This window comes from Macrotis lagotis, chromosome 3 (genome assembly GCF_037893015.1).
Source record: "Macrotis lagotis isolate mMagLag1 chromosome 3, bilby.v1.9.chrom.fasta, whole genome shotgun sequence".
In the NCBI taxonomy this organism is placed as follows: Eukaryota; Metazoa; Chordata; class Mammalia; order Peramelemorphia; family Peramelidae; genus Macrotis; species Macrotis lagotis.
The window spans coordinates 8,529,998-8,553,636 of NC_133660.1; the positions used below are offsets into that span (position 1 = coordinate 8,529,998).

The 23,639-nt window shown below is 42.9% G+C and overlaps 1 protein-coding gene across 2 annotated transcripts in view; it reads left to right on the forward strand.

Moving 5' to 3' along the window:
- The first annotated feature begins 772 nt into the window (after nucleotides 1-772).
- METAP1 (methionyl aminopeptidase 1) overlaps nucleotides 773-23,639 on the forward strand; it is a 57,049-nt gene continuing 34,182 nt past the window's right edge. The window contains exon 1 of one of the 2 annotated variants that reach the window (XM_074228083.1): nucleotides 773-944. In XM_074228083.1, the coding sequence (XP_074084184.1) occupies nucleotides 831-944 (114 nt within the window). In that variant the 5' untranslated portion in view covers nucleotides 773-830. Of the gene's footprint in view, nucleotides 945-4,387; nucleotides 4,434-23,639 lie in introns of those variants that run through there. The other variant, XM_074228084.1, reaches the window with a different exon arrangement.

A 23,639-nucleotide genomic window follows, 5' to 3' on the forward strand; every position in this document is an offset into this window, starting at 1 on the left:
TTAGGGTGGCACTAGGGCGCTCAGAGGGTTAGGGTGGCACTAGGGCGCTCAGAGGGTTAGCAGCGCTTCCAAGGCCTTCTGCCCCTTTCCCGCCGCTTCAGTGCGCTGGGCCGGATCCGGAGCAGCGGGTTTGTGTGGCGGGCACAGGGTGGCGCGGGGGCGGGTGCCCGGCTCGTGCCCGCCGGCCTGGCACGGGGCCTTGGCGCCAGGCCCGGGTGCGCCCAGGGCGCTTGTCCGGCCGCGGGCCGGCACGACGGCGGCCCCTCTCGGGGCTGGGCCACGCTGGGCCGGCGCGGGCAGCGGGGTCCTTGGTCTTTGCCGCCCTTGCGCCCCCGGCTCCATGTCTGGCCTTGTGGCTTTAGTCTCGCCTCAAGTCTCACCTTTTAGCACTTTTTTATTGAAAAATGTGATTTTCTTGGCAACACGCACGCGCCTCCCTGCCGTGGGGTGCGGACGCCGCGCCGGCGCCGCGGCAGCCCCGACGGGACAGGGCCGCGGAGGCGCGGACGCCCGCGAGGGCCCCGCCGGGCCGCGCCCTCCCGCCGCCGCGGCCCTTTGTCCTCCGCCGGGCCCGAAGCGCGAGCGCGGCGCGGCCTGGCGCCCCTCCCCCCGCGGCTCCGGCCCGGAGGCCGAGGAACACGTGCGCCAGCGCCGGCGGCGGGGCGGGCGCTTCCGGGGCGGGGCCCCCTCGCGGGCCCGCCCCTTCCTCTCTGCCCCGCGCAGGCCCCGCCCCCGGCCCCTCCCCCTCGGCGCGGCGGCGGCGGCGGCGGCGGCGGCGGCGGCGGCGGCGGCGGCGGCCGCGGAGCTCGGGTGGCCCCGGCGGCGGCAGCATGGCGGCCGTGGAGAGCCGCGTGTGCGAGACGGCGGGCTGCAGCAGCGAGGCCAAGCTGCAGTGCCCCACCTGCATCAAGCTGGGCATCCACGGCTCCTACTTCTGCTCTCAGGTCAGCCCCGGCCCGGCCCCGGCGGGTCCGGCCCCGCGCGGGGCCGGCCGAGGGGTGTGCGCGCGCAGCCGCCGCCGCCCGCGTGGAGCGGCCCCCGCCCTGCCCCCGCCGCCCGACCCCCGCCCTGCCCCCGCCGCCCGACCCCCGGCTCACGTGGCCCGGCCCGGGCGGGGGTCCCCGGCCCGGCCCCCGCCCCCCGCCCCCTCCCGGGACAACTTTGTAAAACCACCCGGCCCGCCCCGGCCCCCGCCCCGGCCGGCCCGCCGCGCGCCCCGGGCTCCGGAGGCCCGAGCGGGGCGCGGGGACGTGGGCCGGGCCCCCGGCGTGGGAGCCGGGCCCCGGGAGCGGGCCCCTGGGCTGCCGGGCCCCCGAGGAGCGGGCCCCCGGGCTGCCGGGCCCCCCGGCTGGGTGGCGCTGCCGGGCCCGAGGCCGGGCTGGAACCCGGGCCCTCCCGACTCCAGGCCGGGCCCCATCCAGCTGCCCCTGGAGTCCATTTTAAAACCCGGTTTGTTGAATGAAATGAAAACTGCCTCGGCTCGGAGGTGCCCGCCTCGGAGGTGCCCGGCTCGGAGGTGCCCGCCTCGGAGGTGCCCGGCTCGGAGGTGCCCGCCTCGGACGGGCCCGGCTCGGAGGTGCCCGCCTCGGAGGTGCCCGGCTCGGAGGTGCCCGGCTCGGAGGTGCCCGGCTCGGAGGTGCCCGCCTCGGACGGGCCCGGCTCGGAAATGCCCGGCTCGGAGGTGCCCGCCTCGGACGGGCCCGGCTCGGAGGTGCCCGCCTCGGACGGGCCCGGCTCGGAGGTGCCCGCCTCGGACGGGCCCGGCTCGGAGGTGCCCGGCTCGGAGGTGCCCGCCTCGGACGGGCCCGGCTCGGAGGTGCCCGCCTCGGACGGGCCCGGCTCGGAGGTGCCCGGCTCGGACGGGCCCGGCTCGGAGGTCCCGCCTCGGACGTGGCCGCCTCTGCCCCGGGGCCCCGGCGCTTTGCGCTGGGCGGGCCTTGGCACCCCCGGGCACGGCCCGCGGGACGGAGGGCGGGCACCGCTCCTCGTGCCCCTGCCTCGCTCCCTTCACCCAGGGCCGCTTCACAGCTCGCTTGGCTCGGCGCCTCCCGGTGCCCTCCCGGCGCCTCCCGGTGCGCCCCGCTGATTTCGAAGGCCCCTTTCTGGGCCCCCTAGAAGTCGGAACTTTGCAGAATAGCAGAGGGCGCTTGCAGGCCTTAGAGGAGTCCGTGCCTGTGTATGGGAGCCTGTCTGACGTCATACTAGTAGAGTTGCAAATCCAGGTCCCGCACACACAACTGGACCAACTAGAGCATCCCAGTGGCTGGCCTCCCTCCTGTCCTCCCAGTGATAGAGCATAATAGCCCTTCGTTCACCCCGTGTCCAACCGGGGGGCACCTGCTTTATCTTGAGTATAAGTAAGAGTCTGGAACTAAGTGAAAAGTCTCTTTGGGTAGTAGAATAGATGTTGCGCCGCTCTCCTACTGTCACCGGGGAAAGAATCCAGAGGCGGGAGAAGAGAGGCAAATTGAGTGGAGAGTAGGGCGTCTTTAGCATGGCCTTAGAATGTCGCCCAAAGCCAGGTCCGTGATCCCGGTGAGCTACATTTTGGCTGTGAGCCGATCGGGATACTTGTAGCTCGTGGAAGTAGTTCATGCTCCTGAAATTACTCCGAAAAAGTTTTAACACCCTCAGATCTAGACCAGTTAAAAAAAAGATTTCATTCTGTGGCACATGTTTTCATTGGGACAAAGTAAGATCTACCCAGCTGAAACACTCAAGCTCCAGCTACCAAGGGAAGGATGATGGGATCATCCTGACGGTTCTGGATTTTTATTTATTAATGAGACTTTAAAAAAAAAATGGACCTAGGATATCAGTGCCAGGAACTTCCTCTACCAGTGAAGGTCATCACCCTCCTTGCAGTTTATTGTCCCAAGTTGCCCGGCGAACCAGTCAGCAAACATTAATTGATCAACTAAGAGGTGCCAGACCAAGGACTGAAGGAAGATTCAGGGAAAAGCAAAACACTGTCCTTGGTCTGGAAGAGCTAACTAATATCTGGGATGAAGTGGAGACAGCCAACAGCACAGTAGCAGCATGGGGGGGGGTCAGGAACAGATTCTTGAGAAAGTGGGGATTGAGTTGAGACATGAAGGAAGCAAAGAGGAAGAGATGAGGGAGTACAGCCATTAAAAAACCAGTCAGGACATGGAGCAAGGCAGTTGGCACTGGGGCGTAGAGGAAGGGCGGCCTGTGAGGTTTGTAATACTATAACATAGTAGAAGTGCAAGAAAGGACAGTGATAATCTGAACAGGATTTTTATATTTGATCCTGAAAGTAATAGGAACCCATTAGACTAGAGTTTATTGAGTGTGTGTCAAGGCATTGGGGGTGGGGTAGTCTGACCTGCATTTAAGAAGGTCCATTTGATAGTTGAGTAAAGAAGGATATACTGGAAAGAGTAAAGTAAGATCACCCAGCAACCTATTGCAATGATCCAGCCATGAGGTGAAGAAGGCCTGCACCAGAATGTCATCTGTGGCAGAGAAGAGAAAGGAGGGTGTTATATTAGGAAGGTGGAAACTACAGGCCTCATGTAAGTGGAGCCTGCAGATGAAGAGAGCAGTTGAGGATGATATCTGAGGAATAAGGGAGTTTGATGGTACCTCACCTAGTAGCATAAAACTGATAATAAGACTCTTAACCCAGGTCTTCCTCACTCAGACCAGCTCTTATCCATACTGCTTCTCAGTGAGCAATTCCCGATAACAAATAGCATACCCATTTATGATTCATTTCAGTACTGATGGGAATGCTTTATTGAGAATCAGTCCTTTTTTGACCCCATATGCATACACATGAATATCATTCATTATTGGAAAGTTTTACTTTAGAACGGATTGTTAAAACAACAAAAACCCTCACTCCTTTCTGTTGGACCCTATTGCTTTCTTCCCTCTTTCTGGTTCTCCTTGTACACAATTAGTAGATTAGGGTCCCAGGGTCTATAATTACTAATCTTTTTATTCTTGCTTTGTTTTCTGTAAAATACCTAAGCTAGGCATTTCTCTCTAAGGTATTAATTTGGCAGTGTCAGCTAGACCTTCCTTGGAACAACTTTTATTGAAAACGTCTGTTTCCTTGTTATAAGTAATAAAACATATTCAAATAGATACCCCATTCTTAGATGGGGGCAGGAGGAGGTTGACAACATTTAATAAGCACCTAGCACAACAGGAATACAGGTGCTAGTGATATATACAAAGGCATGAAGAGAGGGATTTTTATAAAGTTTAATAGAATGTATTCATAAGTTAAAGTTAGGTTAGTATGTAATAGTAATAGTTTCCATTTGTATATTTATGGTTTACAAAGTATTTCTCTCTGACCCCTGGTGTACAAAATGCCATCATTATTGTTGTTGTTATTATTTCCATTTTATAGATGGGAAACTGAGGCCCAGAGCAGTTAAGTGGCTTGCCAAAGTCAGGTGAGCAGAGTTGAGTTTTCCTTTTTTTAGATGGTGATTGATTATACACAAGATTTTTAACGTTGTTGTTCCATTATTTTCAGTTGTGTCCAACTCTTTGTGACTCCATTTGGGGTTTCTTGGCAAAGATATCAGAGTGGTTTACCAATGCTTTCTCCAGCTCATTTTACAGTTGAAACTGAGGCAAACGGGTAAATGACTTGCTCAGGGTCAGAGTCTGAGGTTGTATTTGAACTCAGGTCTCCTGACTCCTGGCCTGGTGTTCTATTCACTCTACCACCTACTTGTTCAAGATTTTGAAGAGGAGGTGTATATATATATATGTATTAATAGAGAGAAGGAAAGAAGATATTTCCCTGGGAAGGAATGGTATCTACCAAGACATGGAGTCGGAAGCAGCGCATATATATATATATATATATATATGTAATGTTTTACTGGTGGAGGAAATTCCCCACAGGGCAGCAAACTGTTTGATAGAATAGTTGTTCATGTGACTAATAAAATAAACAGCCGAACTTGATTCAAGGAGGCAAGGATCAGTGAAGAACTTGGTACCTGTTAGTGGAAATATATAACTTTTCTTGTAAGTCGACATGTTTGGAATTGATGTGATAAACAGTAGTAGTGAGCTTCTGTGACTCCCATAGACAAGGAAATGATATGATAGGGAAAATGTTAGTCAGATAAGATGACAGTGTAACCTGGAGCAGGATGAAACCAGTCAGAGACAAGGATGGTAAGATCCTGAAATCAGGCAGAGGCTTTGAGAAGTCAGTTCCTAGGAAGATTTAGCCTATTTAGGGAAGAAAGAGAAGGAGGGGGAGGAGTAAAGAGTTGGTTTCAAATATGGAAGCCCAGAAGAATAGCAGTGGAGCTGGCAGATAAAACTTGATGTTCTTCTCAGAAACTCAGTGTGAGAAGAGATGTTAGAAGACATAATCATTCAATCTGCCTCTGAGAAGAAATCCTCACCATGGGAGACTTTTAAGTGGAAGGTACCTGGAGAGGCAACCTCTTTCATCTTGGATTAGTTCTCATTTTTAGGGAAGTTTTTTTCCTTACCTCAAAGTCTAAAACCTCTTTGTAATTATATAGGATTATAGTTAGTTAAGCTGGAGGGTCATCCACAGTGGTGTCAAACTCAAGTAGAAATGATTCCTTCTAGCAGCATATTGTCTAGAACATTCCAAATGGACACTATCCATGCCATATTATGTTTATTGAACATTTTCATTACATTAATTATGACTGGGGGGGCCATGATGTTGACAACCTTTGATCTAATCCAACTGAGGGATCATTTTGCAGACAAGCCCAGGGAGGTGAAGTGATCCAAGGTCACTTGGATCACACAGATAGCAAGGATTCAACCTGATCTGCCCAGATTTATGTGTTCTCTTCAGCCTAATAGAAAAACTAATGTCTCTTTCTACAGTTTTTTAAATACTTTGAAGACAGTGATTTCTGTCTACTCTATCTACTTGTGATTTCTGTACCAGATTTTTCTAGAACGCCTCATCCCTTTGTAGTACTGGTCATCCTTCTTTGGAAGTATGTCCATTCCTTCCTCTATATCCAAAACCCATTCTGCAAAAACTCCATAAGGCCAAAGCCTATAATGAAAATCTTATCTCCATTAACTTCTATGGGGAAAATGGTGGGATAATTTCAGCTGGGTTTTGCAGTGAATAGAGCTCACTTGAACAGAGTTTTGATGCTAATTGGTTTTATTGCTGTAGTACCAAAATTTATTTGAAATTTTTCTCTGAAAACCTAACAGCATTATTGTACAGGTCTTAATGGTATTGGGAGGACTCTTTCTACCTCCTTTTATAAAGCACAAAGAGGTAGCCTGGGGGGCATGGTGGGGTTAGGATTGAATTTGGAATCTAGAAGACCTGGAAGAATCCTGCCTCCTTTGCTTATCAGCTACGTGACCCTGAGCAAGTCACTAGATCTCTCTCAATCTAATTTTTCTCTATAAAAATGGGCATAATTCTGAAGTGCTTTGTGAGCCTTAAAGGCTTTCTATGTGCTTTTATTATAAAGACTTTCTTTTGTCATCTAGATCTGCTAAAATTACACATTCCTCAAAATAAATGAATGTTAAGTCAGTGTGATGGGAAAGGTGAAGGAGAACATACATGTCATAAAAGGAGTAAGGTTAAAAACAAAATGAGTATCAAGACACAGCAGAAGGTTTTGTCATTTCATGGGGTATCAAGCAGACTTAGTAGCAGCAGACTAAATATTGGAAATAGTGTTATTTTCTACTTACAATTATGCATTTTATCTATTCCTTTATGTATGCCTATGTCTGTTATATGGAGGAATTTATCTATTATGATGAAAATAAGTCCATATAATGAAAAATAAGCATAGATCAATGTTCATTAAAATGAAGAATTCATAAATCTGCTGTCTAGACAGTGTGAGATGGATTTGCCAATATCTTCCAGCTTAAGTTTTCTAAACTAATCTTTTAACTGACCCAGTGTGGTTCATTATTTGTAGAGGGTCCCATGAGATCATGTCAAAATAGAAGTGGGTATATTCAATACTGAATTATGTTTTTGAAAGGAAGAGGTACCGCTTCTTTCCCTTTCTTTGAGTTGGCAGGGTATTTAGGGGCATTTCCATTTAGCCTAGCTGAATTCAGTGAGTTCAGAAATATTGAGAGTAAGGAACTACCTTTTGGATGAGCAAATACAATCTGAAGTACTTCTTGATATTTCTGGAGCATTTGCATGCTATCCAAAAGAGGGGTCAGTGGCATTACCTTAATTCAGCTATGAATTTGTGAGTTTTATGAGCTCAGTTCATCATAATTATGGTTTCAATATTGAGAGAAGTGTTTTAAAGATGGCAGAAGAGAGATGGTGGAAGGCAGCCAAAGATAATTTCATTCCTTTTATTTTTTTTTTTTTAAGAAAAAGGCATAGATTTTAATTCACAGGTTGTTTCCAAAAGTTCACTGGTTAAGTTCTCTAAGCAAGATAAAGACTTCTTAAGACAATAAATTTAAGCACAGAAAAACTTTGGTCTGGGGAGAACAGCACCATTAAGAAAGGGGGAAAAGGGCAGCTAGGTGGCGCAGTGGATAAAGCACTGCCCCTGGAGTCAGGAGTACCTGGGTTCAAATCTGGACTCAGACACTTAATAATGACCTAGCTGTGTGGCTTTGGGCAAGCCACTTAGGCTCATTGCCTTGCAAAAACCTAAAAAAAAGGGGGGGGGGAAGAGAAAGGGACCAGCCATGAGATGGTGATTGGGCTTAGATTAACATGGATCCAGCTGCATGATGAAGGTGGTGGTTCAGTTTGGCGATGATGCTTCCCAAGAGCAGGTTGACCTCCCGAGGAGAGGAGCAAGCTGGAATACATAGTTGAGAAGTGCATAGGGGAGTGAGGGGTTATTTGGGGAATGAATGTTCCCTTAGAGCAGGCTGATCTTCCTAAGGAAATCAAGAAACTCAACAGAGTGAGCAAGCTTTTAAGGAGGACTTGGAGGCCTGTAACCCAGAAAGCAGAGAGGAGGTAATTAGGTTATTTGTGCAGAGACTTAATCCTTTCAGGCTAAGTAAGGCTCCATCCATTGCTTAGTTGCTAGAGGCTCCTTTTGTGCCCTGGGGACTGATGGGATGAGCGACTCCATCAGGGTTGCTCATCACCCCCATGTTGCTGTTAGGGTGTACAATGTTCTGGTTTTGTGCATCTCACTCAGCATCAGTCCGTGCAAATCCCTCCAGGCTTCCCTGAATTCCCATCCCTCCTGGTTTCTAATAGAACAATAGTGTTCCATGACATACATATACCAGTTTGCTAAGCCATTCCCCATTTGAAGGACATTTACTTGATTTCCACTTCTTTGCCACCACAAACAGGGCTGATAGGAATATTTTTGTAGAAATGATGTTTTATCCTTTTTCATCATCTCTTCAGGATGTAGACCCAGTAGTGGTATTTCAGGATCAAAGGGTATGCACATTTTTATTGCCTTTTTGGATGTAATTCCAAATTTCTCTCCAGAAAGGTTGGGTGAGTTCACAGCTCCACCAACAATGCATTAGTGTCCCAGATTTCCCACATCCCTTCCAACATTGATCATTGTCCTTTCTGGTCATATTGGCCAATCTGAGAGGTGTGCATTTCTCTAATAAGTAATGAAAATCTTGTTTTCTTCATCACTATTTTCATTTTAACCAGAATAGTATAACCATGTCTATAGTTTGATACCAGTTATATTTGTTTCTTATTATTCATTGACATTTAGGAGACACCTCATGGTTTTGCATATGGTCTGTGTATGAATGATTTAACATAATTAAACTTAACCATAGAATCTTCTTCTATGTTGCCTTTTTTATTTGCATCCCCACCAATTCTTCGATATTTCATTCAGAAATCATCTTCCTTGTAAAGATTTGCCCTTTTCTCCTGACCAAATATTTCACCAGATACAGCTATATTGTAAGGATTATTTATTGGGGTAGCTAGATGTTGGACTTTGGAGTCAGGAAGACCTGAATTCAAATTCCACCTTAGACACGGATTAACTGTGAGACCCTGAATAAATCACTTAACCCTGTTTGTTTCAGTTTCCTTATCTGTAAAATGAGCTGCAGAAGGAAATTGCAAATCACTCAAGTGTCTTTGTCAAGGGAGCCCCAAAGGTGGAAACAAAACATCAGGCATGACTGAATATCAACAACAATAATTATGTATTAAAAATGGAGCCAATTTTTTTTTTTTTTTTGTGAGGAAATAAAGTGACTTGCCCAGAGTTACACAGCTACTTTGTGTCAAGCATTTGAAACTTTGAACTCAGGTCCTCCTGATTTCACAGTGCCACCTAGCTGCCCTGGAGCCATTTTTAAGTTTATAGAAGTTATTTTAAAAAATTCTCTTTTCTTTTAATTAGACCCCAAATACATATTCCTCTGACTTGTATGAAGGAGAAAATTTGCTTTGTTGAAATCTGGGTTTTTAGGAAATTTTTTTCAAGTCACAAACATGCTTTATTTTACAGAAAAGATTTTCTATCAGCCAATCTACAAACATTTATTGATAGTTTTTGTAAGGCAAGCGGGGTTAAGTGGCTTGCCCAAGGCCACACAGCTAGCTAATTATTAAGTGTCTGAGACCAGATTTGAACCCAGGTACTCCTGTCTTCAGGGCCAGTGCTTTATGCACTGCGCCACCTAGCCACCCCTACAAACATTTATTAATACCTGCTGTGTACTAGGGAATTTGACTATAAAGTGAATTTATGTGGTCAAACCATATTTTCCATTGATGTCTGTTTACAGGTTAGAAATGTGGTTCCCACAGAAAAATTGTTGATCCCCAATGTACTTATGACCAAATTTCAGAAATTCAGTACTTCAAGCCTTTATGATTTATTTCATCAGAATTTCTTTTTACTGACAGATTGTAAATTCTTTTATGTCCTAGAAAAGTTTTCATGAGTTTCAGATGGCTGAGTTCCTGAGCTTAGGACCAGATCAGGTGTGCTTTGGTTAGACTTCTGCTTTACCAATGTGAAAATCTGATTCAAGAATTAGTCGAGCAAAATTCATGCTACAGTAAAAACAAAAATACTATTTGAAACAAGTTACTAAGTACACATACTAAGTATACATACTTTTGAAATTATATATTTGGTTTTTGCAAGGCAAATGGGGTTAAGTGGCTTGCCCAAGGCCACACAGCTAGGTAATTTTTAAGTGTCTGAGACTGGATTTGAACCCAAGTACTCCTGACTCCAGGGCCAGTGCTCTATCCACTGTGCCAGCTAGTCGCCCCTTAGTCTTCTTTTTAAACATAGTTCTCATAAGCTTGAGTATCAGTTTTCCTAGTACTCAGAAAGATTGATGATCCCAGGTGTGTGTGTGTGTAGTAACCTACCTCTCTGGGCTGCTCTTCCTTCTCTTTCCCAAAATCCCTCAGAGGAGAAGACAGCATATCTAAAGTTTGGAACTTGCAACCCTAAAAAAAATTTTAAAATTGCTTTTTGTAACATTTTGATGGTATGTGGCCCTATTATTTAGAGGATGCTTTCCCTTTCCCCTAAAATGGGACAATAAGGAGAGCTTCTACTTTTTGTAGTTAATACTGGCTATATTAATATCTAACCTCTCCGGGGCTTACAGCTAAGGTCAGAGGTGATCTTTATACTCAGGTCCTCATGATTTCAAGTCATTGCTTTTAACAAAACAACCCATCCTAGAAAAGGGGCAGCTAGATAGCCCAGTGGATAGAGCACTAGCCCTTGAAGTCAGGAGATCCTGAGTCCAAATCCGGCCTCAGAAACTTAATATTACTTAGCTGTATGACCCTTAGGCAAGTCACTTAGCCCCATTGCCTTACAAAACAAAATTCAGTTAATTGCTTTTGGCCATCCTCTTCATCTCCTGTCCTCTGGAATTTGAACTCTGTCCTCACACCAAACATTTTCTTTTTCTTTTTCTTAGGTTTTTGCAAGGCCGTAGGGTTAAGTGACTTGCCCAAGGCCACACAGCTAGGTAATTATTGAGTGTCTGAGGTCGAATTTGAAGTCAGGTCCTCCTGATTGCAGGGCCAGTGCTCTATCCACAGCGCCACCTAGCGGCCCCCACACCAAACATTTTCAAACTGTAATTCAGTAGCCCATTCTCTTTTTCTTCTTTTATGTTTTATCTTCCCTCATTAGAATGTAAGCTTTTTGAAAGCAGGGGCCTGCCTTGTTAGCTTCTGTTTGTATCCTTAGAACATAATATCCGACCTAGCATCTAGTAAGAATTGAATGTTTTTTTCTTTCATTCACTGTGGATTAGGCAGCTACATGACACAATGGATAGAGCATTGGGCTTGGAATCAGGAAGATTCATTTTCAGGGGTTCAGATCCAACCTCATACTTTCTTAGTTGTCTGACCTTGGACAGGTTACTTACCCCTGTTTGCCTCAGTTTCCTCATCTGTAAAATGAGCTGGAGAAGGAAATGGCAAATCACTTCAGTATTTTATTGCTAAAAAAATAAATTGGGAATCACAAAGAGTTGGGCAGAACTGAAAAATGACAAGTCTATGTAGATTGTTAACTTTTTACAATTTTATTTTTCTTATTTAATTAAAAATGTATTAATCTATTTAATGTTCAAATGCATTAAATAGACAAGAACATCATTAATAGTTCTGAGTTTGAATTTTTTTTCTGCTCCTTTCCTTCTCTCTTCCCAAGACAGCCTGTAATCTGATAAAGGTTATATATGTACGATTATGTCATACATATTTCCATATTAGTCATGTTGTGTAAAAAGAATCAGAACAAAAGGGAAAAACAAATGAGGGAAAAAAACAAAATTTGAAAAAAGTGAAAATAGTATACATTGGTCTGCATTCAGACTTTGTAGTTTTTTCTCTGAATGTGGATGGCATTTTCCATCGCCAATCTTAGAATTTTCTTTGGTTGCTATTGCTGAGAAGTCTAACATAGTTTATTATCATAAATGTTGCTGTTTTTGTGTACAATGTTCAGTTGGTTCTTCTCAGCATCAGTTCATGTAAGTCTTTCCAAATTTTCTGACATTTGTTTGCTAATGATTTCTTACAGAATAATAGTATTCCATGAGATTGTCAGATTTTTTTACAAATTTCTGTTTATTAGAAGTTTAATAGAAGTTTAAGTGATTTTCTTAAATTCATTCTAAGGCAAGGCTTGAACCTGGGTCTTCCCACATTTGAAGCTTCTCTTTATTCCCTACTCCAAACTGCCATTCCTTTACATCTCTGAAGTCTATTCATTGCATTTTCAAATTATCCAGGAAAGATCAAATGAATGAACCATTTACTTCTAGGGTTATGGTTTTTAATTACATTTTATTTTTTGAAAATTTTGTAATGTTTGTTAACTCATTTAAAATATTTGACTAACCAGAAAACCCATTTCCTTAAATATATCTGAAAATGTGTAGTACTGGGTACATACTAGATTAGAATGACTGTATAAAGTGAGAGGTACTGATATCTTTGAAGAAGACTTATTTCAGAAACAATCCCATGATTTTCCTGCTTGAAACATATCAGACCTTAATTGACTCTTGTGAATGGACAAAAAGAAAAGATACTTTGTCCAGTTTAAATGTTTAAATCACAAGCTGGGTCAGGCATCCTGACCTTTTAGGATATTCATTTTTATTTCTAATTGAAAAGAAATCAAGTTTTATCTCTCCAGACTTCTCTCATATATATATATTTTTTTTATATTTTCACATAGAGTGTAAGCTCCTTGAGGGTAGGGATCTTTTTATCTTTTACTCAGGCACTTGCACATAGCTTACACACAGGTTGGGTAGATGTATTTAAACACCCATAATCATAGTTTTGGGTCTAATGAAGTAAAGATTTCCATTTTCTATATTTATATTTGAAAACTCTCCTGTTCCTGGAGTTAAACATGCATGCTAAATTGCAGGAACATTGTTTCATTTGAACCATGAGGACCATTTAGCAACCTGATACAGTGAAAACACTGAAGTTGGTGCCCTAAAGTATTGGCTTCTGTCACTGATCCAAAACTGAGAACTCAGGCGAGTCACTTACCTCTGAGCCTTAGTTTCTTCATTTGTAAAATAGAGGTGGATACTTGGCATATTTGTCTCATAGAGTTTTATGGAAACTCTTGCTATTTGGCAAGGGTGAGTCATCATATGAAATCTTTTACAAAAATTGCTTTGTAAAACTTTTTAAAAGCTCTTCAATGTAAAACAAGAATAGATTCAGTTTTAATACTTGATTACCTAAACATGGAAAAGCATGTCATTGCTGTGCACTCCAACTAACACTAAACCACTTAGTAAGTATAAAACCTTTGCAAGGTGGTAGAAAGTAGACAGAAGTCCTTGAATTCAGGGAGCTTTTATTCTGCCAGGAAGGAATGGTAAATGTTTAGCCAGGTAAATGCAATATAATTTGTGTAGGGAGGAGGGCACCAGGAAAGACTTCCTTTAGGATGAGGAGCCTGGGCTGAGCCTTAAAAGAGAGAAACTAAGAATATATAATTAAAGAAACATTAAAAAAAATAGAAAACAGTGACTTGGGGGGGACCCCTTATAATTCTGTAATAGAGATGTGTGTGTACATACATACGTGCATACATATATAAATGCACATGTGCTTGTATGTTTATTCTTGTTGCTTGCCACATTAGATTGAAAGCTCACCCTTAATAGGATCATTTCCTTACTTGAATCCGTAGTGCTTAGCACAGGGTCTGACCCTAGCTGTTTATTGAACAGATAATTGATCTAGTTCTCAGAAGTCATTGGAGGACAAGGAATCAGGAGTGCCTAGTGCTGCAGAGAGATGTAGGTTTAGGAGGACTTGAGAAGCAACGGCAGCTCTGTGTGATGGGAAGGTTGAAATTCACCTTGCCCAGGGGTTATTCTGTGCGACCTGGCATTTACGGCTGGAATGGAAAAGTCAATCTTCAAAGACTAGCACTGGCAATGGGAAGCTCAGGAAAAGACTGGCTTAAGAGAGATATAATAGGTGATGTTTTTATAAAATTTGGTGCTTGGATAAAGGAGTTGAGGAGTAGAGAGCAGCACTTTGGTGGTGGTCAGTGTCAGATGTGGCTTGGGCACAAATCCAAAATAGAAGTTATATTGGCAGCTCTCTTAAATCTGGGTTTCCACCCATGCCATTTTTCCTTTTCCTTTTCAATTTTATTCATACCTGGGAATGTGTTCATTCAGCTCAGTTGCAACTGAATTTAAAAAAAAAAGTTGTTGTAAATCTGTTTTTGTGATGGAAGATTGGAAGATTTGGAAGATTGCTCTTGCCCTGGTGAAGACAAAGACCTGGGGCAGAATCTTGGGCCTGCTGCTTCCTGCCTATTTGGCCTTGGGGAAAGCACTTAATGCCTCTGAGCTCAATTCTGCATTTATTTATAAGTGGAATTGGACTAGATAACCTAAAAAAATCCCCTCCATCTCTTGAGTTCCTTGGAGAGGTCAGGGGACTCAGCTGTGGCAAGACTGGGCTTGTCTCATTTGGCTCTGGTTCTTTCCATTGTGTTATACCTCCTCTCAGTATTTTTGGAAATTATATCCTTGAAAGAATTGTCATGCTTGTAAGAGGGATTGCAGTTGGAAAGGATTACTTAGCTACTTTTCATCTATTATCAGTTAAAAGGAATTTAATTATAATATGAAGATGATTAGTTAATAATAGCATTTATATATTATTTTAAAATTTGCAAAACATTTTGGATATGTTATCTCATTTGATCCTTAAAACAACCTTGAAAGGTAGGTACTATTAGCCACATTTTACAAATGCGGAAATTGGGTCTCAGAGGAGTTAAGTGACTCCCCCAGAATAATAGTGAGGGTGTCTAAAGCTAGATTTGAACTCAGGTCTTTCAGACTCCAAGTCCAATGTTCTGTACTCTGTGCCACCTAACTGCCTATCATAATAAGCCTTTATTAATTACCATCTGTGGCTGATGCTGAGCTAGGCCTTGGGGATAGATACAAAGACAGGCTTTCTCCCACTTGATATAGCAGATAGAATTTGGGGTGGGAAGAAGGGCAATTACAATTAGTCTGACAGATAGGGAAAGTTCGCCTGTAGCAGATAGACTTTGAGCTTATTCTAGTAGAATTGCATTATTACCGTAGTTGGGGAAAAAAATCTTTTCCCTTTTTTTTTTTGGTCTTGTAAATCTCACTGTTTTGTGGAACCTCTTTTCATTGATCTTATCTGTAATTTGAGAAAACTCCAGAGTTGCCAGGGCAATGAGAGGAGTAACCTGTAAGGTTAGGGAGCTAGCCAGTATGGGAAGGGGGACTTGAACCCATGCCTAGATCATGCCCTGCCCTCATGGCAACAAAATGTTTTAAATAAACAATATTTGAAAAGATATACTTGTAAAAAATAATTCATTATAGTTTGGTTACTTGCTTTATAGAGCATTCCCTTTTTGAATTCTTTTAAGTAAAATGCTTCCTCTAAATATACAAAAGTAAAATTCTAGTGACAAAAACGTTGGTATGATACTTTCTCAGTCTGTATTTGGTGGGTAATAGCAAAGCCTCCAAAACCACTCTGTGCTTTTAGGGCAAGATATAATTCTCTTCCTAAATATTTTATCATAATAATCCTTGCTTTGCATTATTCTATCTCATTTGATCCTCACAACAACTCTGAGAGGAGCTGTCATTATCCCCATTTTTATAGAGGAGTGAACTGAGGCAGACAGAAGTGGAAGAGTTCCTTGCTACTTAGAGCCTGAAGCCAGATCTGGACTTTGGCCTTCTCTGCCTACCACCTGTGGTCTTCTGTAATTGTAAAATCCAGTCTGACTTCCAGGCCAGCCTTCCATGGTGGTACCGGATTCATCATCTAACACTACTTCAGCTCGCCTCTTCTCCATATACAAAGCCTAATCACGGCACATCTCATGTAAACAGGCATCAGAAAACCTCCCTATGGATGCATCCCTAGTCCTTCTTGACCTTTTGTCCCTTTTGTGAAATAAGAACATTGGATAAATGAATCCCAGGGAACCTTCTAAAACCAGCATTCGATGACTGAGTCCAGAGTCAGGCCTCCTAGTCAGGGCTTTTTCATTGGGGCACCAGTGCATACTGAATAGGGCTTGGGTCTGGGGTCAGGGAAACCTGACCCTGGGAATGTCATGGAATAGATTTGCCTCAGTTTTTTCACTAAAAATGGGGATAATAGTGTTTAATCACAGAAGTTTGTGGTGAGGACTAAATGAACTATTTGTTTAAAAAAAACTGTTAGCAATATGTCCGGCAACTAGCTCTACAAATGCTTTTTCATTTAATTGGTTTCTTTTATAATACTATGAATTTTATTTTATAAATTTCCAACATTATTCTGAGGAGGGGCTCAGAGATTTTGATAGATTACTGTGCTTATCTACCACATAAAAAAAGGGAAGAAAACCTTTCTTATCAGGTTGTGAGGAAGTGAAGAAATACAGAGGAACCTTATAGATGACTCCAGATCCTTTCCTTGATACTCATTGCCCTCCATGTCTGGACTGAGCCTTTTTTTTTTTAGGGTTTTTTTTTTTTTTTTGGCAAGGCAAATGGGGTTAAGAGGCTTGCCCAAGGCCACACAGCTAGGTCATTGTCTGAGGTCGGATTTGAACCCAGGTACTCCTGACTCCAAGGCTGGTGCTTTATCCACTGTGCCACCTAGCCGCCCCCTGAGCCTTTTTTTTAAAGTTTATTTCTCATTTCCTTTCAACAGTCCTTCACTGCTGCCAAAGTGTTTAACTCATCTCTTTTTGCTTTTCTTTTAATTTTTCATTGATAACGTTTTTTCTTTATAACTTAACAAAGACATCGAGAACACACACACACACCCCTACACCCCTTAAAATCCCCAGATCTCATTTCCCTAGCTTCCTTTGTCCTCCCCTCTCTTAATTGGACACCTAATCATGTGGCATTGGTTCAACTACTGAATTTTGGCATTCTTATTCAGCCTTGCAGGGGTCTGATTTTTCTGTTTATTCACATTTAAGCCTCTTGAGAAACAAGAACCTTGCTTCTCACTTTTTGTATTTTCCCAAGCATTTAGCCCAGCATTGAACATAACAGATACTCAGATATTTGATTACATAAATCTACATTTACCTAAACTCATAGCAGCAAAATTATTGTACAGCAAAAACTAATATCAACTCAATTATGTAGATGAAAATGCTGGTGGCATTGTTTTTGATAATGGCATAAAGAATCATTTAGTCTTTATGACCTAATTAGTTTGATTACAGAATACCTAGGATAAACTCATAGAGAAGGATTTTAAAGAGGTGGAAAAAAGAGTTTAGTTCAACCCCTTCATTTTGTGGATAGCAAACTTAGGCCCAGAAAGGCTAAATAATTCACTTGGTTTCTACAGAAAAGATAGCTTGGCAGAATGAATGGGTCACACATAGGCCTCATAGCCAGAAAGGGCAGAATGTTTGAGGCTGGCTCCTGTCTTTCCACCTTATGGTGCTAGAAGCAGTCCACTGAGGGTCCACCAGGTCAAAACTCTTTGCCTGAGACTACTAAACTGGTTTACTTCCTCATAATGCAAATAAATAAAAGCATTTTTTTAGGGGGGGAGTCCTCAATAATGAAGAGTGCAGAATGCTCTTGAGGTCAGTTTAGAATCGTGACTGAGTTGAATTCAAGGTTTTTGATCTGCATTGATAGAGGGTAGAACTGTCTGTATGTGTTGCAAACTTTATTACAACTCCTCATATTAATATTTTTTTTTTAGGTTTTTTTTAGGGCTTTTTTTTTTCTAAGTGGCTTGGCCTAGACCTTTTTTATTAAGTGTCTGAGACCGGATTTGAACCCAGGTACTCCTGACTCCAGGGTCAGTGCTTTATCCACTATGCCACCTAGCCGCCCCATCTGCGCCACCTAGCCGCCCCTCATATTAACATTGACTCATTTTATTCACTATTTTAAATTCTATTCTTTAAAACTCCCAATTCTGGCTTCTTTATGAAGCCTTCTCTAATTAATGAGCAGATGACCATTTCCTTTAGTTTCAGATACTTTTTTTCACCTCTTATCCAATGATTAATTTAGGGTTATAACACATTCCCTTCCTTTGCCCCTCCCTTCCTTTAGACAGTAAAGGTCATTTGGAAATTTTCCAGTGTCTAAGGTCGGATTTGAACTCAGGTGCTCCTGACCCCAGGGCCCGTGCTCTGGACCCCTGGGCGCGTGCTCCATCCACTGTGCCACTTAGCTGCTCCTAGGTGGAGATATCTTAAGTAGATAGATTGACATAGCCAGTGAGCAGCACGCATTGCTTCTTGACCTCCTGGACTCTCTGGCTTGTCCGGTATTCTTCAGAATGCCCTCTATTCTAACCACTGACTCCCTGTTATCCTCTAAGCCTCAACTCTCTAATCCCAACCTCCTAAGAAGTCTTCTCCAACCCCCTTCATTTCAGTGCCTTCTCTTTATTAATTATATTTCACCTGTATATAGTCAAATTTTGAGGTTGTTCATTGTGAAATCATGATGTATAAATGTGGGACATTTTTAAGGTGACAAAAAAGGAAAAACAAAACCCAGGTTAACAAGAAATATAGTTAAAGAAAGCAAATCCACATATTGGTCGTAGCCAGAAATAAATAAGTGGTCATGTTTTGCTGTGATTCACAGCCACATAGATCGTTGAATGAAAGAAAGTGTTAGAAAGGTGGCCTCTTGAATCAGGGAAAAGCTTATACTTTTTGAAAATGCACTTAACTTTCTCCAAAATAATTTAGTTTTCTTTCCTTTTCTTTTTTTAAGTGATCCCACCTTGTTTAATTTGCCTATAGTTAACTCAGTTCATATACTACTTCACCTACCCAACTTCCTGTTATAATCTATATAGTATATCATCTTTTGTTTGCTTGGTATTGATAGGCTCATCTCTTTTTGAGTGGCTATCTTATTGAGGAGACTTTGGAGTGTTTCAAATTCCTTATTTTTGAATCATTCCATTTCATCCCTTGGAAGGACAGTTCTCCATGTCATTGGGATCTACTTTTTGCAAGACTTGGACCTTGTCTTTCTTAATAATTGATAATCAAAGGATAGTTGAACAAGGATAGTCCCATTGTTGTGTCTTGTCAGGGATCTTGCATGATTTTTAAATGTATGTGGAAAACAGTTAGTTGCTCAGCTGAGTCAATGTCTTTTTGGGGGTGAGGGGCGAGTAACTGATAAACAGTGGAATCTTTATACATTAGTGTGATAGGAAATTTAGCTTGCTGTGGAAAATTATCTGTGAACGTGTTTCTCCAAGAACTTCACCTTTTGAAATCCTCCTTTTGACAAAAGCAGTCCCTGAATGTTCCTTATATGATTTTGTTGTTCTACTTTGTCATGACCACTAGTGATCTTAATTTCTTCTTCTTAAAAGTCATATTTATTCCTTCTAAGAGCACCTTAGGAACTATGATATTCCCAACAATTGTGAGGTGAGAGGACATAATCATTTTCCCCATTTTTATAGATGATGATGAAACTGGTCATTCTAGTTTGAATGCCTCATCCATCTAATTATGTCAAACTCAAATCTCCTGGTTCATTGTTATGCTTCAAGTCATATTCCTATCTCTTCCAATTTCATGTATATTTTCTCTTGTTCTTCCAGGTTTTGGGTTTTTTTGTCTTCCAACAATTATTTTGGGTGTGATTTGGCTTAGATTGCACAGCAATCTTTGTGGCAGACCTTTTCATACTCCTGGTTTTTGCAGTGATAAGTTAGGTATAAGACTTGCAATTTTATTTTGTTGATAAGGAGGGAATCTTTCTACTTTGAGAGCCCTCTACAAATATGAAACAGCGTGTTCTCAGTAATTTCTTCTTCTTGAGAAAGTTACCTGGAGCACCAAGAAGTAAGAGAGTTGATGAGTGACGTAGCCCAGATGTATCATAAGTGAGACCTGAACGCAGGTCTGACTGGTCAGGAGACTCCACTGCCTCCCCTTTTGGAATACTGTTCAAACGAGCCCACACTCCTGTGGTTTTTGTCCCTGGCTGTTAAATCTCTCTCTGTCAAGAAGATCCACTCTTGGCTGACTGGGATAGTTTTTCAAGCATTGTAGGCATCTCTCCCTTCACAACATCTAAATCCTTGCCCCCATCCACACAGGCCCTTGGCTGTTCTCACCCCCTTGTAACTGTTCCTTTGCCCCAGTCCCCCCCCCCCCCCCCCCCCCCCCCCCCCCGTACTCATAGTGGTCTTCTTTTAGCCCAGGTATGACTTGGTGTCTGCCCTTCTCCACCGTGCCTCCCCTCTTGCACTCCACAGCAGGCTCAGACCTGCTTCTCACGGATGAACCTTCATCTCTCATCTCCATCCCTCCACCCCGTCAGGGCCTCTTGCCTGAAATGCCCTTCCTCCTTGTCTCCATTTCATGCCGGCCAGTCCTTTTGTTTTAAACGGTACATTTACAGATGACTCTTGCTTCATGAGAGTTCTCCTGTAATAAAGAAAAGCTAATAGTACAGCAACGGTATCTGAGAGTTAGTTCCATGTTCCATAGCTGTAGCAACCTTGGCCCCCCCACTCCACCTGCTCATGTGATTAAAGTCAAAATGTCTGTTTTAACTTTCTTTATCCTCTATGTATTTTTATGTGTATTTGTTGGTTCTATTAGCAGTTCAGCTCATTGCAAGAAAGAATTGTTTCATTCTTTGTACATCTATTCCCAGTGCTACCAAAGGGCCTGGCCTATTGTCGTTGTTGTTGTGACTCAACTGAAAATTCATGGGGTTTTCTTGGTAAAGATAGTGGAGGAGTTTGTTGTTTTCTTTTTCCATTGCCCTTGTTTTATAGAGAAAGAACGGAGACAAAAGGGGTTCTGTGGCTTGGCCCAAGGTCACACAGCTTGTGTCCGAGGTTGGACTTGAACTTAGATATTCTTAACTCTAGACTCCAGTGCTTTATCCACTGTGCCACCTAGCTGCCCCTAGACCATTTCAGTTGTGGTCATTGCCAAATAGCAGGGGCTTAATAAAGACTTGTTGATTAATTTATGTGTGCCGAGTCTGGTTTTCTTTTTTCCTCTTTTTGTTTTGTAGGGGGTAGGAGAGACTGTTACACACTTAAACCTAATAGGGGAACCATTGTAATGAGGAAAAGTCATGTGTGGAGAGCAGTTCTCAGTTCTGGACTGCAGGTCTTGATAGTTTGGTCTCTTCCAAAATTATTCACAATCCACTTTGCCATCTCACCGCTTGCGGTCTCTGTTTTAGTCCTCCTCCCCTTCTTCTAAACAGATCTCCACTTTGGATGAGTCACTGACAAGCTCCTTTACATCCCCATCATCCTGTACAGTTTATGCTATTCCTTTGAGCCTGGGAACAGCAAAATTCCCTGGTTTGGTCCTGAGTAACCCAGACCACAGATTTCTACTTGTCTGAGCATCTCAGCCGAGTCTGAGCAGAGCTTCAGTTTGGCCCCAGACCACTGGCTGCACATCTGTTCTTTGAGCAAGAACAGATGCAAAGTCTGCTTTTTTTTGATTCCCTTTGAAACCAGAGAGAGCAGCTCGCCAGCTCTTACCTCAACCAGTCTGAACTTAGTGTTCTTAGCTGATTTCTCCTGATGGCTTCTTATCTTAGTTCATTCATAGTTGCAATTTTGTTTTTGTTTGCTTGCTTTTTCACCTCTCCAGTGCCTTAGACAATCTACTGGTGGTCATGACATGACTGACCTTTCTTTTCTTAGGCAAAACTCTTGAAATCCACCTGATTTAGGAAATCAGTGGTCTTGATTTAATTTTCCCATAATCCTCATAGTTATTTGATTTACAACTTTGTAAGTTATAAGCTCACAGATAAGGCAACTGGGTGACTAGTGAATTAAACACTTCGCCAGGAGGAAAGAAGACTTGAGTTCAAGAGTGGCTTCCAGCACTTGCTAGCCTCTTGACTTAACCTCTTTCTGCCTCTGTTTGCTCATTTGTTTTTTTTTTTTTTGCAAGGCAAACAGGGTGAAGTGACTTGCCCAAGGCCACACAGCTAGGTAATTATGAAGTGTCTGAGGCTGGATTTGAACTCGGGTCCTCCTGACTCCAGGGCCGGTGCTCTATCCACTGCGCCACCTAGCTGCCCCTATCCCTGTTTGCTCATTAATAAAATGGGGTCTGTAACAGCACCTACCTCCTAGGCTTGTTATGAGACAATATTTGTAAAGTATATTTTTAACATAAGCACCATCAAAGGGCAGCTAGGTGACGCAGTGGATAGAGCACCGGCCCTGGAGTCAGGAGGGCCCCAGTTCAAATTTGACCTCAGACACTTCATAATTGCCTAGGTGTGTGACCTTGGGCAAGTCTCAATCCCATTGCCTTGCAAAACAAAAAAAAAAACTCCCCAAAAAACAAAAACTTAAGCACACCATCTTAACTTGTTAATTAGCTGAGAAGCCACACTGCCCTGCAGCCATCAAGCAACTTCCTCTCAGTCCATTCACCTGAGAGATGAAACAGTAAGGTATAATAGAACCTTTAGATCTGTGTTAAATACTGATTGTAAGTGTAAAATGATCTGTTTCTTAGATAAGTACCATGACATATTGGAGGATCATCAGGATCCAGAATGACCTCAACAGGCTAGAACATTGGACCACATAAAATAGGATGAAAAGTTAATAGAAACCAATACAAAGTTTTAAAAGAGTGGACAGCCTAAGTATTAGATACAATGTATGCATGCTTAGATTTCAGTTTTCCTGAAGTTCTGGGGCTTTTGATGGTCTCTTAAGCTCAATATGAGTTACATATATTATAGTGGTTTAAGACCAGATTAAGAGGGGAGATAAGAATTGACAAGGAACTTTAATAGCCTTAAATTCTGCCTAGATAAAATCTTATTCAGGTTTGGATACTCATTTCTTTTTTCTTTCTTTTTTTTTTTTTTGCAAGGCAAATGGGGTTAAGTGGCTTGCCCAAGGCCACACAGCTAGGTAATTATTAAGTGTCTGAGACCAGATTTGAACCCAGGTACTCCTGACTCCAAGGCCCGTGCTTTATCCACTAAGCCACCTAGCTGCCCCTATGGATGCTCATTTCATTCATTCATTCATTTTTTTTTATTTTTTTATTTTGGGTTTTAACAATTTTTTCCCTAATCTTGCTTCACTCCCCCCCATTGTTTCCATGGTATACATTGATCCAAGCTGAATGTGATGAGAGAGAAAAATCATATCCTTAAGGAAGAAAAATAAAGTATAAGAGATAGAAAAATTAAATAATGAGATAATGTTTTTTTTCCCCTAAATTAAAGGTAATAGTCTTTGGTCTTTGTTCAAACTCCACAGTTGTTTCTCTGGATACAGATGGTATTCTCCATTGCAGAGAGCCCCAAATTGTCCCTGATTATTGCACTGATGCAGTGAGCAAGTCCATCAAGGTTGATCATCACCTCCCATATTGCTGCTAGCGTGTTTGGTTCTGCTCATCTCGCTCAGCATCAGTTCATGCCAATCCTAACAGGCTTCCCTGAGTTCCCATCCCTCCTGATTTCTAATAGAACAATAGTGTTCCATGACATACATATGCCACAGTTTGCTAAGCCATTCCCCAAGTGAAGGACATTTACTTGATTTCCAATTCTTTGCCACCACAAACAGGGCTGCTACGAATATTTTTTGTACAAGTAATGTTTTTACCCTTTTT